This window comes from Balaenoptera acutorostrata, chromosome 5 (assembly GCF_949987535.1).
Source record: "Balaenoptera acutorostrata chromosome 5, mBalAcu1.1, whole genome shotgun sequence".
NCBI classification, from domain to species: domain Eukaryota; kingdom Metazoa; phylum Chordata; class Mammalia; order Artiodactyla; family Balaenopteridae; genus Balaenoptera; species Balaenoptera acutorostrata.
This window is the reverse complement of record NC_080068.1, coordinates 99,729,815-99,749,308: the sequence shown is the minus strand read 5'-3', so window position 1 is coordinate 99,749,308 and position 19,494 is coordinate 99,729,815. Positions and strand designations below refer to the sequence as shown.

At 41.0% G+C, this 19,494-nt stretch overlaps 1 protein-coding gene across 9 annotated transcripts in view; it reads right to left on the bottom strand.

Moving 5' to 3' along the window:
• The window catches only part of LDB2 (LIM domain binding 2), a 386,421-nt gene that overhangs the window by 227,614 nt on the left and 139,313 nt on the right, over positions 1-19,494 (bottom strand). For all 9 annotated transcript variants that reach the window (XM_057547425.1, XM_007167347.3, XM_057547423.1 and 6 more), the window contains one exon: positions 17,727-17,829. In XM_057547425.1, coding sequence (XP_057403408.1) covers positions 17,727-17,829 — 103 coding nt within the window. The remainder of the gene's footprint in view (positions 1-17,726; positions 17,830-19,494) is intronic.

The window sequence follows — 19,494 nt, the reverse complement described above, 5'->3', positions numbered from 1 at the left end:
AATAACATTTGTTGTCCCATATTGAATAAATTTTTATCATGGACTGTTTACCCACAGAATATGCAAATCTTCTCAGTGCAGGCTGGGACAGTTCTAGTAATTTGGGGGTTTTGATGGAGGGAGGCAGTTAAATATTCTGGATCCAATTCTTCTAAATTGGAAAATCCCTTTTGTGATAGAAGAAACTACAAGTTAATTTTTAAAAAGAGAGAGAGAAAGAGAAAGAGATAGAAATGGAGAGAGAAAGACAGATTGAAAGAGACAGACTGTCTTCCAGTTTTTCCAGATGAAACTTCTACATGGGGTCACTTTAATTAAACCAGTCTAAGGGACTGCCAAAATAATCTTCTTCCAGGATATTGAATCCTGACCCCTCTATCAGTTTCTGAAACTCCTTTGATGAAGCACAGCACTATTCACAACAGCCAAGATATGGAAGCTGCCTAAGGGTCCATCAGTGGATGAATGGGTAAAGAAAATGTAATATATAGATGCACTGGAATATTATTCAACCACAAAAAAGGAAATCTTACCATTTGCTACACCATGGATGAACACAGAGGGCATTGTGCTAAGTAAAATAAGCCAGATAGAGAAAGACAAATACTGTATGACTTCACTTACATGGAGAATCTAAAAGACAAAACAAATGAACAAATAAAACAAAAAGAAACAGACACATTGTTACAGAGAACAGACAGGTGGTCGCCAGAGGAGGGGGAAGGGGTGGTTGAGTGAAATAGGTGAAGGGGATTAAAAGGTACAAACCTCCAGTTACAAAATATACATAAAGAATATGGCTAATAATATTGCTATAACTTTGTATGGTGACAGATGGTTACTATACTTAGTGTGGTGATCAATTTGTAACATATATAAATGTCAAATCACTATGTCGTACACCTGAAACTAATATCACATTGTATGCCAACAATTCTTCAACAAAAATAAGTAAATAAGTAAATATATAAACAAACTATTTTTTAATGAAGTAGATTGCATTTTATATCTGCATTCAAATTTTCCTACTTTTAATCATTTAAAATGCACTGGGAAAGGATGTGTTCATTACTTGGATTAAATGAGGGAGGCTCCTTGAACATGAAATAAAGGAGTCATGTGATTACATGGTTCAATACGTATGATCAGTGGAAATAAAAAATTTAAAATGTTAAAGTTGGGATTGGAAACAGGAAAGAGCTACCAGAGATTTCATGGTGCGGTCTCAATAAATATTTCTTGGTTTTGTTTTATGAGGACTAAACCAGGACATCTCCCATTTGAAAGAAATTAGGTTTGTTTTTGAGCCTCTAAAAGGCAGTTTTCATCATTTCTTCTCCTGGCAGACTCCCAGCTATTTAAATTCTTCTTTTGTCTTGTTGCTTTTGGTTATATTCCTGCTTACACTGCCCTAAACAGGTCACTCGTGGGCCCTGGAGGCTTGGAGGTGTCTCAAACGGTGCGTACTCTGCTATCAGTCACTTAGTTACATCGCACATCTTTGTTCTTTGCCCATGGATCAATCCCACCAGGCCTCCAATAGTGTGAGATGTTCTTTTGATTGTCCTTCCATATCCTTTGGCCTTCCAGCTGCTAAAATCAGCAATCCAGGGACTAACTCCTGAACTTTCTGCATCAGTTTGATTTTTGCTTCATGCTAATGTGGTACTTGCCTAATATAACTCAGGGACTTCCAGGGCATGCCCCCTCCTTAGGCTTGTCTCTACCATTGGAGAATTATGTTGTGGAGGACTTTTACTGATGTATACAAATAGGCATTTTTCTTCTATACAAAGTGATACAATTACTCTGTCCGTTTGTCCCATAGGCATATTTTCATTCATAGTTCAACAGGATTTTCTGTCCTAATGACAACTTGGAATATCTCCTTAATGTAATCTATGTATCATATTTATACTTAAAAAAATCTTATCCTCCCTATCCTGAATGTAACATTCTGTAATGAGTCAAAAATGCATAGCACATCTCAGAAATACACGGCCAGGAAAGACTCTCCCAATCAGAAATGCTACCTGTGGACCTAAATTCAGCCCTTTTAAAAATGTATCAACTTTCTCAAGTAATCAGGATCAAAAACATAATTTGATAATTGATAGTAGCTATAATCAAGTTTTTCAAATTCTGTTTTAGTTCTGATTCATATACCGAGATTTACAGGACTTCTGTCACCTCCAAGGATGGTGAGTTCTGCCTCTCATTCTGAGGCAGAACGTTTCACTTTGGAAAACTGATTTTTTGGAAAGATATTTCTTTTAAAGCATGGCGGTCTATCAACGTGTTACGTTCATCACTTCCCACTAGTTCCGGTTTATTCATTCAACAAATACTATTCTGTACCAACTGTGGTGTCAGGTGAAGTATTAGGTATACGTAATGAAAAGATGAAGAGGCTGTAATCACTGCCTGAGGACATCGGCCGTGAGGTTCCAGCCAAGCACTGTGTGAGCAGACAACCATGAACTATGAGAGCCACGGCACGGTGGATGTGTCTGCCACACGTCACAGGCACAGAGAGAAGCGATCAGTCGATCCTCTGGAGGGAACTAGGGAGAGAGGTGGGCTCTGAAGAATGAGCACTGGTACCCCAGGTAGAAAAAGACAAGAAAAGCATCCAAGCTGATTCATTCTATCTCAAATCTAAAAACCTCTTTACCATGTTTGCCCAAGAGATACATGAGAACTCTGTATTCACTTTAATTTGTCTCTTCTCCAAGGTACATTTATTTCTGACATATTTTTCACCCTTTATAACTTCCTCAGAGAGGTTTATCTTGACACCCCCCCCCCTGCTACCTCCACTGCCACCTCTGCAGAGATTGGTTTAAGCCCCTGATTCGCTCTCATGGCATCCCATATATTTTGCTCATAGCACTTATCACAACTGAAATTAATTCATAATGCGTGTGTCTTTATTAGCTCTCTATCCCTTGACAATCTAAAGCCTAAATTATCTAAGAATTGTCTGGAGTCTAGATTCTAAACCTCATGAGGGCAGGAGCCAAGGCTGTCTTATTTACTGCACCTCCTAAGCAAAAGCAGAGTGAAGGGCACAGAGGAACACGGTACATATTTGTTCAACAAACACATGAATGAGTAAGATCACTGTTTCTTACACGACATGGTCTTGGGTGCTTTAAGCTCCAGCCAGCTCCAGCTGGTTTCACATAGAGCTTACAGCACTGGACCTGTAGAAACAACTTTTCTAAGGTCCTGAAGGGTCACTAGAGGGAGGATTCAGAGCCCTACAAACAAAGGACACATGGCCAGGCCAGAATCTTCCCTTCTTGATGAGCCAGTACATTAAGAAGCAAAGGACACTCATGGAATCAGACAGTACTCATCACATTTTCTATAAGTTTCATGTGCTCACATTTTCTATAAGTTTCTTGTGTCTGACTCATGGAATCAGACAGTACTCATCACATTTTCTATAAGTTTCATGTCTGTTAAAAACCACGGAGCAGTTCCTTAGAACCAAGTTCCAGCCAAACAAAACAATGAATCTTTTTCCCCAAGTACCTTCTTTGCCTTCCTTAGGATGTGCTTCTTCTACTCTCTTCCTTCCTCACTGCCCCTGCTCACCTCAACCTCCTCCTACCCAAACCCTACCCATTGTCCCTGACATGCCTATCAAGCCCCCTAGCAGTAAATCACCTGTCTTCTTGGGCTTCACAGGGCACTTTACCCTTATTTGATGACATTTGCCAGGAAGTCTTGTATCATAACTAGGTACTTGTCTCATTTCCCTGGTAGGCAGAATTCTAGGATGACCCCCTCCAAGATTCTCACCCCCTGGTATACACACTCTGTGTTATTATCTCCTTCCCTTGTGTGTGAGTAGGACTTGTGACACTGATGGTATATAACTCCATGATTATGTTACATGAGCTGGCAGAGGGATTGTGCAGATGTAAATAAAGTCCTTAAACAGATTAAGTTCATTGAGAGACATGATCCTGGGTGGGCCTGACCTAATCAGGTGAGTCCTTAATGTCAGAGATTCGAAAGGAGAGATTCTCCCATTGGTCTTGAAAGACCAAGCTTCCATGTGTGCAGGGGACCATGTGCCGGGCAACAGTGGGAGGCCTCTAGGACCTGTAAACAGTCTCTAGATAACAGCAAGCAAGAAAGTGGGAACTTCAGTCCTACAACTGCAAGGAACTGAATTCTGCCAACAGCCCTGGGTCTTAGAAGGGGTCACAGTCCCAAGTGACACAGTGATTTCAGCCCTGTGAGACCCTGGGCAGGGGATCCAGTTAGCTAGTGCCTGGACTCCTGACCCACAGAAAATGTGAACTAGCAAATATGTGCTTTTTTAAGCTGCTAAGTTTGTGGTCATTTGATATGCTGCAACAGAAAACTAAAACACCTAGTCAACAGATGATCTCCAATTTTTTGCACAGCATTGAATTCAAAGAATTTAGTGACATTTCCTATTGCACTTGACTCTGATTTTGAAGATGATCCAAAGAACAAAATTAAATCATATATGGTCCCTATAAACCATGTTACTTCTAGACTCTGTTCAATAAAAAAAGGAGTATAGAACTGTTAGCTAGTCACTAAGTGGAGTCTTATGTTTTATAAAGAATCAAGAGACATGAATTCAATCCTGGCTCTATCACAATCTAGCCAATTGCCTTGAACAAGTCAAAGCCAATTCAACTTCTTGGTATGTTATCTATCAATAACTATTAAAATAGCTACTACTTGTTGATAAACTCTCATGTATCACGGACTGTATGTGTATTATTTATAAATACCATCCTACCGTGGCCAGATAGACTTTATGCTCATTTTATAGATGAAAACGGTGAGGCTCAGAGAGATTGGGTATAACAACCAAGGTCATGTGGGTACCGCAGGACAAGGTCATAATTTGAAGGTTGTCTGTCTCACAGGCCCGGGCTATTAAAGTGAGGGGTTACTGAAAGGTCTTCTCTGATTGGATCATCCTAGAGATATAGATGGAGTGTGATTTCCACAGCACGAGCCCAGGAGAAGACTCCTTCCCCACACCTCGAAGTGAGTCACATCTGAGTTCCTGGCAATACAAACGTGTCCAGGTTTAGACAATGACAGAGACCCAGAGCCCAGGCAGGGAGACTGCACAGATTTAAGGACTTGTTTACTTAGAACAGCAGAAAGGAAGTCAAGCGTGAACTTTCTGAGCTTCAAAGATAGTCTCAGGACCCCCTTGGGAATAAGCATAAATCTTCAAATTTATCCAAAGTTTAGCAAATTCACAATGACAAATGTAACAGTTCCTCTAAATTGAAGTTCATCTCTTGGCAGTTTTGGAGGCTTGGAGAAAATGCCAGCAGCAAGGACTTGGAAGGAAATAAATCTTTAGATTCCCTGAAAACATAGATAATTATTGTGGAAGACATATGGAGGATCCCATACTGCGTTGAAAAAGAAAATTTATAAATGTCAGCTTTGAGGCAGCAATGTTGGAAGGATTGAAGAGATCTGCACTTAACTTGATGAGAAAAATATGCTGGGGATACATATTCACCATTAAGAACTAATTCTCCTTAACTTGTGCTATTTCAGGGAAGAGTGGATGAGGAGAGAAGGGAGAAAGGCTCCAGAATTTAGAGCAAGAGGTTAGATTTTTTTTTCGTATCCAAACAGGTGAAATTTAAAGATTCTCTACTGTTTAAAAAAGATGCTGGTAAATGGGATGATAAAGGGGCCACAATATGGGTGTTGAAGGCAGAAGAGTTGAGTCCTGAGTCTCTTGAGTTCTGAGCCTCACTTTCTTCATCTCTACAGTACAAGTGGTCCATATAATACCTGCTCTGGGCTCATAGCAAGGATGGAATGAGATACTGCCATCCAATCCTGCTCAGCAAATATTCACCATGGGCCCCCTCTTCGTCCCTTACAGTGGCAAGCACTGAGACTCCAGAGAAGAATAAGTCCCAGTCCTCTCCCTCCACGAGCTGACAGATGGTCCTGATTTGTGAAAGGATTTTATAAACTGCAAAGCACTATCAGAATGTTTGTCATTTAAACTCATTAACCAATCCAGGAGGTTACTGTTGGACACATTTGAAAAACACCAAGACAAGAATCCACTAAGAATCTGACTCTTTTTTTGCAAATTAGAAGATCATAGAAAGAATTACTTATTTTGGCCTAAAAATTGGCATCTGTAACTGTGTCTTTTTTTAGACAAAACCACAGCTAATAGTGGAGGATCTCGATTTTTTTTTTTTTTTCCCTTTCCGAAGGGAAAGAAGTAATAACTGAAACTGGAATTCAAAACCAGCGAAAGTAGGAAGAGAAACAGTCTCATAGGCCTTCCTCGTTTCCCTAGGGATGGGTCTTCTTCCCTTTGCTTCCTGGAGGCTCTGAGTGGAGATCATGCCAATTAAACAGTGCCCAGTTGGCAACAAAGCCCAGAGCTGAGAATGGGGACAATACAGTGGAAGCACCAACTGTCGAGAGATGCATGGCACCTCAGGAAAGACATCACGAACATCTAACGGGAAATACGCAACTTCTTAGAACTTCCGTAACTAATGTCAGTGAGGCAATGCTGAAGAGGTGTCTGGATTTAATAAACCTTTTAATATTTTCACAGCTGGGCCTGCTTGCACGGGGCTCGTAGACCATTTTCTTAACTAAGGCATGGTGCTGATCTGACATTAGTTTAACAAGGTAATTATCAAGTGAAGAATAGCAGCCGCACTGCTGTGAACCTGAATAATAATGCTCATAATTACTGATTTTGGGCCCATCTTTAAAAAAAAATAATAGAGGACTAAGTACTAAAGCATTTTATAGGAAATACATTCAGGTACAGTGTCTAGAAGTGTGGAGAACTATAAAGGATATAATTAGCAGTTTATTTACATAATCAGTCAAACACCGTTTATCATTTCTCTTACGGTCCTATTGAAGAGAAGCAAATAAGCATGGGAACATTAAGTTATTTTAGGCAGGCAACCTTAAAAAAGTCGATTATTATTAACTTTTTTTAAAGCTTGAAAGTTGAACTGTCCTAAATGCCTCAGTTGAAAACTGAATAGTGTCGCTGACTTTATCAAATGCTAGCACTCCTTCACATATATGACATGACAAACATTTCCAGGGGAAATTCTACCTGGACAAATACACCTCTCAGTTAACGAACTTCAGTTTTTGGAATATATTCAAAGCTTGCATTAACTCTGAAACAACACACAAATTGTCTTTTACTGAGAACATCTTAAGTGGTTGCTTTTTATCTGGAATATGAGAGTAACATGGAGATACCATGTATGTCTGTGAGGAAATACCTTCCCAAGCATTACTGACTAGGCTTACCTCATAATTAGATTCTGGAAGAACTCTTGCCTCTTCATTGTTCTCAGTGTAACTAACCCATTCTGGCATAGCAAATGATGTATTTTTTAAAGTAAAAAAAGACAAACAAATTGCAAATCAGATAATTCAAAGGCAGGACTAAGTAAGACACGTATTTTTAGAAAAGTCTGTAAAAATAATGTAATGCTCTGTTTGCTCTAGATAATATGGAGAAATTGTCTCGTAAAAAGGGAATGGCTTTATTACCATGCTCCTAGGTGACCTTACTTCTTCCTTCAACAGATCTTCAGAATGATTATTAGTGTCAATTGTTGTCAATTTCAAGTCCTCCTGACTTATTGAAAAGCCAAAGATAATGTTGCATCAGGGAAGTTCTCATCAAAGAATGTGTTAAAGGTAGCATTAATTGTGATAGGACCAACCTCATAAAAGTAAATAAGCACATTATAATGGTTGGGTGAAGCTGATTCTCTTGGAATGAATAATAAAAGCAAAGTGTATGAAGGTACCAAGTTCTGCAAGCTCCTGAGTTCAAATACTCCAATACAACCACCTTGATTAAACAGTAAATAATGAAACACACCCTAATGGGTGATTTTGTCACCGAGCCTCTATATTCTTAATGAAATCCACATGAACATTGATTAATATAGTTGTAGAAGAAGGCTAATTTAACTTGACGTCAACAAATGCTTTATTTTACCCCATATGCATAAATAAGGTGCATTTACAACCTGAAAACATAAAGCAAAAGTGAAGATTAAACTAAACATAGGCGTGTGGGGAGGATGCTTCAATCAGTTCATGCCACGAAACAAGAATTTCACAAACCAGTATTGTACAAAGGAAATACTGCATCCATCTCAACTTAACCCTGATTTTTGAAAATGTTTTATGTTAAAAATGATACCAATCTTACATTTGGATATAGAATCTAAAAATGTGGTGGTGAGCATTATTAAGAACAGGTTTATAAACAGAGGCAGAGAGCATCATTAAGAAAAAATCTGGCTAAGATCTGCTAATAGTCAAGTCTTAGAAACAATAGCTCACTAGACCTTTAGCTCCTCCAAGGCAAGAGATTTTGCTCATCTTCTTATCACCAGGGCACAGAAAGATGACACATGGAAAGTCCTTGAGAAAGGTTAAATAAATACATAGATGTTTCAACTGAAATTATGTCCAATAAGATCCATTCAATAAGAAGATTTATGTTTGGTTGCTGAAGACTGCTTATTCTATGAAATTTAATGACACAATTGTACTTACCAGGAAAATTGGCAGACTATGTAGTGAAATACTCTACTAACCCATGGCCCAAAGCATTAAGGAAAAAACAAAACAAAACAAAACATTCAGTCCTAGTACTGTAGGTTGGGTAGATGTGATTTTGATTTGGTATTTAAATTTAAGTCTCAGTCTTGGCTCTGTTTGTGGACAAATTTCCAAATTGCTCTGTGACATTTCTGTTACTCTATAACACAAAATGAGTTGCTACAACTGGAGATTGTGATGGTGGAAAATTACTAAAACATGGGAAAAACCGTATGTTCAGTAATGTCCCTGTGGGCTAAATAATCAGTTCCTTTGGGTCATATTTATACTATTTACCAGTGCTGTATCATTCAGTCCACAGATATTTACTGAAAACCTTATATCTGCAAGGTACTGTGGTAGGGTGTTTTCTGTCATGGCTTTAAGGAACAAAATGGTTTTAGGTTAGAAAGAAGTCTTCACCAGTCTAGTCTTTTTCTCCTGGAAGCAGATTTGATCACCTTCTTTATATCCCACAGTACTTTGTTTGCTCTACTCTTTCACTGTAGTTGCTGTTGCATTAGAGTTAATTGTTTATGTCTATCTCCCTTGTTAAACTGTAAGCTCCTTTAAGGGAGATGATATTACACACTCATGTGTGCTCAGCACCTGCCCAAGTGTGGCATAGTCAACTGTGGAGGGCCTGCAATATGAACTTTGGATTTAAATTCAGGCAGGCTTTAGCCTACACCTCCCCCCCACCCCAATGAGGTATTTTATCCTTTAGGTGGGACTCATGAGTCCAGTTGCTGAATGTAAGCAGAGGCAAGACTTATGTGCAGAACAGGACCAGGTAAATCTCTTAGAGTTTTTTCCATATAATGTATCATGTTCACACTCCATTGTAGCTGCTCTGGAGTTATCAAGATTTCATATTTGAGTGTGAACTGGGGTCCTTCAAGTAGGGCTGCTAGCTTTAAGAAAGAAAGACACAAGATGTCCAGTTAACTCAGAATTTTAGATAAACAAATAATTTTGTAGTATATGTCCCAAGTACTGCATTTGTATACTTACATTTTATCTAGCAACCCTACCTTCAAGATGATGAGTAAATTGGATGTAAAGAGGGTCAGGTAGGATGTTTCTCAATAATTTTTTGTTGAGCAGAACATTTATCTTCTCCAGCCCCCAGACAATAAATGCCAGTAGCATTACTTATCATTGTGATAATGAAAAGCTGGCCACATTTATCCTGTTACCCACTATGAGGTAGTGCCTTCTTGGTTTGAGAACCATAGGGAAGCTAATGAGAGTAGGAATATACCCCATGAAACCAAGAGTCAGGAAGTGTAAGTTCCAGGACCCCACAGACATCATAGTCACACAGAGTCTCAAAAATGGACATGATGTCCATTTCCTGGCTAGTACCTCATTCAGACCTCCCAACCAAGCTCTTGAGAATAGGTCTGACTTGCTCAAGCCTGCATATTTGACAATGAATTTTATCCCCATGAGAAAAGATCCAACAATCCTCCCAGATTTCTTAACAGCTTGACATAAAGGGAAAATAAAGTCACCAAATCCTAAAGATCAATTATAAATATGATGATAATTATACCTTCAACTTGTATAGCACTTTACATTTATTCAAAGCACTTTTCTGTCCATTATCTCATGTGATTATTAGTGTGGTATTTATTAGCAGATGAGTGAATGGGATGTCTGCTCAATCTATTGTTATGGCCAATTTGAAACACTTGATATCATCAATTTGAAACCACAAATGGGAAGAGATTCAGGCTCCTTTTTCCCTTCAGAAGTCTGTTAGTTCATCCATCAGCTGTAGGCTTTCTCTCAAGTCTTTTTTAGAACTAATCCCAGATTTTGCATTAATATTACAAGAATATTTTCTTTTTGAGTTACTTAGTTGATTATGTTAATTTAAGGTAAGAGTTTGTATTAAAATGAAATTAAAAGTAAATGAAAAAATTGGTGATGAACTTCCTTCCTCTCAAGACTATCTATCCCTCTCAATGTCTGGCAAAAAGCAAGAATTCAGTGCATTCTGAATGCATGAATCAATGAATGACTGAAGGAAAAAATGAACTTCAAATGAATGTCTGCTTTAGTCCTAACTTAATTTACTCCAGATCTTGCCAGCCTAATGAAGAATTCTGTTGAGAAGGGTCACTCACGAAAATCACAATTTCAAAGTCTAGAGCTTTCTAGAAATCATTTAGTGCAGCTCATGCAAAGGAAAGCATTTTCCAGAGTCATCTGAGACAAAGACATCTATGTCATTATGTAACAAAAATGCCACAATCATCCAGTAACTAACCATCAAGGACTACTCAGTGGAGGTGCATTCTTTTCTCTGGGATTAATTTTGAATGCAACCATAGTTCACTTCCTTTCATCTGGTCCTCAGTAAACAAGACATAGAGCCCAATGGTGCCTAGCACAGTGCCTGGCACTTGAGAAGTATTCAGTAGCCCCTAGCTCTCTGAGCAAAATAGGGGATGGAAACGTCACCCTCTGTTAGACAGGTGTCACAATTGTAATAGTTTGGGACTTGTTTAAGTCATCGTCTTCCATAATATCAGGTTTTCTTCCAGTTGGTCATTAAATTCTTAAGCTTTCCCTATAGAAGGAAGACAAGTCTGATCTGGCGTTGCCCAAAGCCAGAGATTTTCCTTCTATGAGCTAAATGATGGAACAAGTAATGGAAACTATCCTCTATTTTAATTCCAAGTGACTGGAATATCATAGGTTTAACTCATTCTCTTACTCATTCATTCATCCATTCATTTATTCAAGCAATAAATATTTATTGTGTGTTTTTCCCGGACAGCACTAAGCTAAGGTACATGTTACTTAATCTTATTTAATCTTCACAAGTATCTTATGATGTTGGCATTATTATCACCTAGACATTATGTATAAACAAACTGAGGTTAAGAAAGTCTAGGCAGGATGCCCAGCATCAAGTCATAGGCCTAACTTCGCACAGCTCTGGTGAAGCAGAGGCTCAAAGGGATCCAGAGTCCGTGATTTTGATCTCTACCTCCATAAATGAATAAAGAAAAGGAATGAAAACTTTTCAGAGGAACAAAGTTACTTTATAGACTAATGGACTAATGGGCACATGTCTCTTGAGGAAGCTAAGAGTTTTTAAACACTCGCAGCACAAACCCGTACATTTCCAGATCTCAGGTGGACTCTTTAGAGGTGTTACCCATAGAAAAGACACAGGCACAGATTCTGGCCTTGCAAATCCTTCTCCCCGTGTGCTGTAGTGCATGCTCTTCACATGTAGCTTTTAAAAATACCCAGGTTCACGCCGTAATAGTTATTAAGCGTGGTGTCAAAATGCTGACTCAAGGAATGATTTTCCCAGAAATATATTTCTAATCATGTAATATGATATTAGAGAGAAAGAGAAAGTGGGGAGAAAATGCTTTCAGAATTCCTATATAGCAAGCACAATAAAAACACAGCTGGATGAGGTGAACCAATAAAAAAACAGGAAAAAAAATAATAGTAACCAGAGACAGTCAAGTTACTTGGGCCTTGTAGAATTTCTCTTCCTTAGGGGGACACATCCAAATACACCACACATAAAAACACATATTACAAGACAAAATTGAAGAACTTTGTCAATATTGCAGTGCTATCAGAGCTTTCAGAAAAAAGGGAAATAGGAAAGAAAATGTAAAAGAGAAGCATCTTGTGAAGAAATGGCTCCACAGAGGGGCCGATGTGCAGTCCTTCAAATATCTAATAGGACTTGATGACTAAGGAAAACAGAAGAAAACAGCGTGGAGAGCAATGACATATCCCGAAACAACTTTCTGCTTTTGGACAGTGAAATGAACCCCCAGCAGTCACAGAGGAAACAAGAATAGTCTTTGGCTCATGTGACTATAAAGGTGTGTAGTTCTGCCAGAAACCCTTACTCCAGAAAGAATGTGAAACTCAAGATGAAATAACAGTTGTCAGACGGAAAATTACTGGGACCCATCACCCTCAAATTACAAACAATATTTAAAGGATTAGTGATGATTGTATCTGAGTTGTCCTGGATCTCAATCTAGAGGCTGAGGTATGCTCATTGGAATTCAATTGAATAACAACAGCTATTTATGGAGCATTTTCCAGGCACTGGAAACTCTGCAAAGAAATTTACGTGTCATCTCATCAAACCCTCACTTTGCAGATGAGGCCACTGATGCTTAGAATGTGACTTAGGCCAAATCACTCAGGCAGTAAAGACAAACCTGGGTTTGAACCCAGGTTTCAGACCAGGAATCCCTGCCTGAACCACACGCATTTCCCTTAAAAAAAGCCAATAGGAAGTGCCCCCAAATAAGATGTCATTTTAGTATTTATGTCAACTCCCCCCCTCCCCAATTTCCAAAGCAAGACCAACCTGGACATAGTTTAGCATTTGGAGTCTTTAGCCCCCAAAGCACAGAACCCACACATTCTCAGCTGCCCTTCCCTTCCTTTCACACATCACTTACCAGTGATGACAGTGGGTTTCTGCAGTTGAAAGCCTGGGAGAGGGTGATTTCTTCAATGTTGCAGTTCAGCAGGAATTGCCCATCAGAAGGGTCTGTAGGCTCTCCACTGCCCAGCAAGCTCTACGTACTTGATAAGCACTTGCCAATGGCAAGCTTCTCCGATGCACAGAAGCTGTAGTGATGCCAAGGTCGTGCATTGTTATCAATAATAATAGTCAAGGCTGACTACCACATTCTTCAAATGCTCTGCAGTTCTTTGATTATATTATCTCATTTAATTTTCACTGCAAGCCAGTGATGGTAGTCTTATGGCCATTTTACAGATAAGGAAATGGAGGCTCTGTTTACCAATACAAGCACAGGTTAAGACCAAGAATGTTCACATTGAACTCTTGTGAGCTTTCTACTATATTGATTAGCCTCCCAGCCTCTCCAACGCCATGGGACACAGGAGAACTTCCTCTTTTTCTTTTGGCTGCGTTGGGTTTTCATTGCTGCGCAAGGCCTTTCTCTAGTGGAGGAGAGCGGGGGCTACTCTTCATTGCGGTGTGCAGGCTTCTCATTGTGGTGGCTTCTCTTGTTGAGGAGCACAGGCTCTAGGTCCGCGGCTTTAGTAGTTGCAGCACGTGGGCTCAGTAGTTGCAGCACGTGGACCCTAGAGTGCGTGGGCTTCAGTAGTTGTGGCACATGGGCTCAGCAGTTGTGGCTTGCGGGCTCTAAAGCGCAGGCTCAGTAGTTGTGGCGCACAGGCTTAGTTGCTCCGTGGCATCTGGGAATCTTCCCGGACCAGGGATCGAACCCATGTCGCCTGCATTGGCAGGCAGATTCTTAACCACTGTGCCACCAGGGAAGTCCCAGGAGGACTCTCTCCATGTATCTTTCCCAGCAAAGAAATATTTCCTGAATGAATTGGGAACCATGTATTTCCGACAGATGAACATGGCCAGTGTGGCCCTGGACATGGCCTAGGTTTCCTGAGGCGGTTACCACTACCTTTACCCAAAAGGTTCTGTACTGGTCATCAGGAGCGGGGAGACTGTGGGGCACGATTCCACTACACACCCAGAAAAGGAGCAGAGGAAAAATCAATCCTCGCTTGAAGCTAATGGTGAGCAAGCCACCTAAGAATGGTTGCTTCTGTATAAGATGCGGAAGGAAAATCATACACCACGCTGGACTCAGAATTGCAAAATAAGCGTGCAGAGGGCTGAGACCCCATTCCTCTGCTTGCCTTGCCCTCTCTATCAAATAAGACACAGTAATTATTTGTGACTTACGTTCCTCGGAAAGTGTGAATTGACGAATCCATTTCTTTCCTCTTAGCCGTAGGAGGTGTAGGGATAGGACGGCGGGGGGGGGGTGGTGCACCCCAACTCTGACTCTGGAGTAGGTCAACCTGAGGCCTAATAACTCACCAGCTGGGGCTCTGCGGACCAAGGAAGGGTCCATTTCCAGAAAGACACTTTTCAGCTCTACTGGTCTTTAACCACAGACCAGCTGATCAAGAAGGACTCTCTTACCCCTGGCCCTCTTCCCCACTTGAGATTCCACCTAACCCAAGCAGAAACCTCCACCCTGGACTGTTGGCTTCTCCAGCTGCTGGGGGAACACTTCATGAAGCCCCACAAGGCAGGGGCAGGCACATGGCCTTAGGGACGCACATCCCAATTGCTACATGGTCCAGTAACCTTGTCGGTCTGGCCCCTCTCCACATCAACCTCAACCCCGTCTTCTAGGAAGACATCAGTAGTCTCCATCAGCAATCCCAATCATATCCCACCTGGGGAGGGGGCCCACTCCCATCAGGAGAGTAGAGACTGGGGTGGGTGGAGCAATGAGATTAATACAGAAGAGCTTTCTGAAAGGAAGAGTAATATATCTCCCCAACATAATTATCTCCTGAATTATAATACTGTTGAGTACCCCCTACCCCTGCAACTTAAAATAAATCCAACCATATCCTAGAGCTTATTTGAAAACACCAGTAGAGCACTTTGGACTGAGTTCTTCCCATTTAAATAAGTCCAAGGATGTCGGTATGGGGATTGTTTTGCCAGCATTCTGTTTGGGATATAAACTTTTCCCCAAATGTCCATTCATTCATTCAATCATTCATTCAATGAATATTTATTGGGTACCTATGTTGTGCAAGTTTCTGTATTAATCTGAGAATTCAGCAATAAATAAAACAAAGCCCCTGTGCACAGGGAGATAACATTCTAATAGGGGGTGACAGGTAACAAATAAACAAGTAAACACATATTACATGATTTACGGTAGCTTAGAGATAAGATCTCTTAGAGCCAGAGGAACCCTCTGAAAAAGTAGACATGGGGAGGGAGAAGGAAAAGTTTTTTCTAGTAAGGGTTAAGTAAACCTCATCTAGAATATTTCCTGGTACCTAGAATGAAAGCAATATGGGGAAATGTTTTACATACACAAATGTAATAGCCAAGTCCTATTTTCTTCCTCAGAAATGCAAAGCTCTCAGCTCCCTGCAAGGTCTCTAGGAAGTGCTGCAGCCCCAGCCCAGGGCCAGCGTGTGTTTTCCCCGCCCACCCGGCACAGTGTGCCTGGACCGTGAATGGGTTAAGGTGGCCGCGAGATGCTTGGAGCACTGCATAAGCAGCACGTGCGTCAGGCGTTCTAAGCATCCTTCATCTTCCCTATCTCCCGGTCCTAGGCTGTCAATCAGCTGTCACTTGCCCGCACATCAGCAGCGTGTGCACATCACCAGGCTGTCAGCAAAGCAGCTGATGAGACTGGGCTCCAGACTGTCGATCATCTTTGTTTCTCTTCGCCGCTCGGGAAATATTTTGGTTCAGAGAAACAAAGAAACCTGGGCAACAATGGCTCGTAGTCAGGCATTTACTCCTGTACATGAAAATAAGATCTTAACAAGCACTGATCATGCCTCACCCCCAAATGATGTTGGGGTCAGGGGTGGACAGAAGGAAGATTGAGAATCTGTTTTATTAGTAATTCTAGTTCCCTGAGCAGACCCTGACGGATTCACACACACACACACACACACACACACACACACACACACACACACACAAAGCACAGGAACATAAAACAATGATAACCTGAAGTTATCTGAGCTTATGCCTCAGACAAAAATAAGAAGACTCAGAGGATGGATGACTGCTTGGTTCGAAATTATTCACCATTGATCCGGCAGGCTTTTGGGGAGAGAGTAATTGTTGGATTGCCGAGTTCATTTATCTCCCAGGGAATTCTGAAAGAGCAGCTTCTGTACCCGACCCTCCCACTCTGTAGGGTGTGAGGCTGCTTCGGGCACCCACACACAGAAAGCGAGTGACCTCATCAGGACCCCCGATGAAGTGGGCTTGCCCGTGCTTGCAACAGGTGTCATTATGTTGAATGTAAAGACAGTCTGGAAAAGCCCCATGTCTGGCACACTAGCTACCCCTCTCACCCAAAATATTTATTAAAAATGTCCCAGCCTCTGAAAGCCCACAATATACAAATCTACAGAGATGCTTCCATCAGTAAGTTTCAATTGAGCAAGTTGTCCTGCTTTCCACTGTTTGCCACTTCTGCCAAATCACCATCTATTTATTAGCATAATTAATCAACTCATCATACAATAGATCCAAATACTAAGTTGTCTAAAGTCCTGTAAAATTAAGAAAAAAAAAAAAAAAGCACTGGTTGTACTCTAGTGGCTTTGAAATACATTTAGCAACAATCAGATCTTTTCATTGTGTATATCAAGAGCGCTGTTTCCTATCATTTACTCAATGCTCTGGACCGACTCATTTGTACATACTGTGGTTGGTCCCATCATCAGCTCCGTGTTTGAGACAGTTGGGATGTTTTACCCTCTGACAGACAGATCCCTTCACATGTGCAACGCTGATTTCTGAAAACGCATCTCTCTCTGATCTAACCGGACATTAATTGTCTTTGTGCTGATGTATTTATGCCTCTCGGTCTTACAGCACAACTAGCAAATCTGATCTCTGACAAGTTGGCTGAACCTAATCAGGGCAGATCAGCTGTTACCCAAGGTGCCACAGGCTGTAATTTGAGGATCTTTACACAGTTATCACTCGCCAGAAAGACAAGGAACTATAAATTCTGTCAACATGAATCCCAAACTGTGTGGTCAAAGCAGCTGTGGCCTCCCCAGCCCCCAAGAAAACATAGCACTTGTCAAATAAATACCTGAGATAATTGATAAGAGGGAATTAGAAGGATATAGCTGATACAGTGACTGTGAGGATATTTTTTTAAGGGGAACTTCAGAAGCAGAATGTTGGGTGTGAAGTGTTGTCAAGCATAAAGAAGGGTTGCAGGGAAGAGATGGATGGTAAGTCTCCACGATTCAGCTACCACTTATCATTGGGGGGGCTTGGTTCACATTTGCCTCACTCTCTAAACTGGCAAATGTCCAAACATCCTAAGCCTCGAAGGAAATCTCTTGCTGCCGAGCCGGGCTGCCACCCGGTGACAGTGCCTTGATCAGAGGCAGGAGGCCGGGATTATTGTCAGCCTGTCAGCATTGTATTATTCTCTGAAGACCCCTGTGGTTTTCTTACGGGCGCAAAAAGAGGGAATATTAGAGAAAATAAACTTTCTTACTGTATCGCTTTGGTCCATCTTCCAAACAAAAGGAAAGGGTTAATGTGGCGTCATCTTCAAAAAACTCGGTGGCAAACGCATCCCACCAGAGGTTGTCGCTATCCTGCAAAAAGACAGATCATTTATTTAACAGGCAAGAGTGGAAAAATATCTCAAAGGGGAAAAGAAAAGGGAAAAAGGCAGAAAAATCCAGTCATCGGAGGCTTGGGACTTAGCATATGTGTGTGGGTGTTCTGGAAGGGGTGTGGGCAGGCGTGTGGTCACTCTTCAAATTAATTGCCTCAGATAGGGACTGAATTCCAATTCAATAAACGAGTTAATGCAAAGCAAATGAAAATTAATTCTCGAGGACATATTTGGGGAGATTTAATAAACGTATTCTGGAGCACAATGTGACATTTTTTAAGCAAAAGGTTTGCTTTTAATGTAAAATGCATTCAGCTTTTTCTCTCTCTCTTTCTCTTTGCTCATTTAGGAGTCTGATTTTACAAACAGAAACCACAATATTACAACCAGGTTAAGGAGAGTACATTTTTTAACAATAATTTATTCAAAAAAAAAGTTGTGTGTGGCCTGTAGCCTTCCACTATGCAAATATCCCTAGAAAAGATACAGGTATTGCTACATGGATCTATGTAGAAAGATGAGTTTGTGCACAAGCAACCATCACATGCATATGGATTGTTCTTGAGGATTGGTTTAAGATTATAGGCAATCACTTGCTCGTTATTAAATCAGTTATTAAAAGCAGAATAGTTCAGCAGGATGCAAACCATCCACATGAACTCTGTTTGTTTGTCTTGGGTTGAATGTTTCCCTTGCTCATCCAGAAAATAATTTGAAATTGGCCCAGTTGAAGGCCATTAAAATCATTGCTAAGCTTCAAGGGCAGGGGAAGGGCCTCCTCTAACAGGGAATTAGGAGGGTTATGCAAAGTGTTTTACATTTAAAAGGGGGAATCATACCTGGGCCTAATTCTCTGTATAGTGCTCGATCTACCCTCAAATTCTTAAGCGCAATCTTTTTCCAGAGAATTGTTGGTTAGCGCCAGATTTCAGGGCAAGATGTTTCCCAGCTGCCTGTCAGATGGGGGAGGGACACAGAGGGGCCTGCTGCTCCTCTCTTAAAGGCCCCCAACCCTGGGGCCCTGGCCAAGATCTCACCAGCCTCTCTTCCTCCCATTAAGTTGTTCTGCTTATGACAACATTAAGTTGTTGTCACTGGCAGGCCTTGGGAACAAGCCTTCAGTCCCAATGGGAATAATTAACGGTCCACTGAAGACTGATACTGTTCCTCTTTACAGAAAAGAAGCTTAGACAAATGAATGTCCTTGTCTCTTTTTCTCTGGCCTCCTCCCAATTGCCACACCAAAAGCCAACACTTCTCTTAGTAGAATACAGTAAATATAAAACCATCCAGGGGTATATCATGACTCCACATACAAACTACCCCCCATCTCCCTTCAGAAACAAATGTTTATTGAGCACTTATTACGTGCAGGCCCTCGGAATACACAGTAGGATAAGAGATTGGTCTCTACCCTCAAAGGGCTCAAACCCACTGGCAGGACACAGCCCACTGAGCATCAAACAGACAGCCTCGCTCCACACCTGAGACCACGGCACAGGGCCTGAATGCTGTGGAAACTGTCAGAGCGTCTAGAAAAATCAGTGGGCTTGGAAGTGAAGAAGCAGCTGGGGCAAGAAACCCTATTTGGGAGCCTGGATACACAGGGTTTTTTTAACTTCAAATTGCTATACGGATGGAA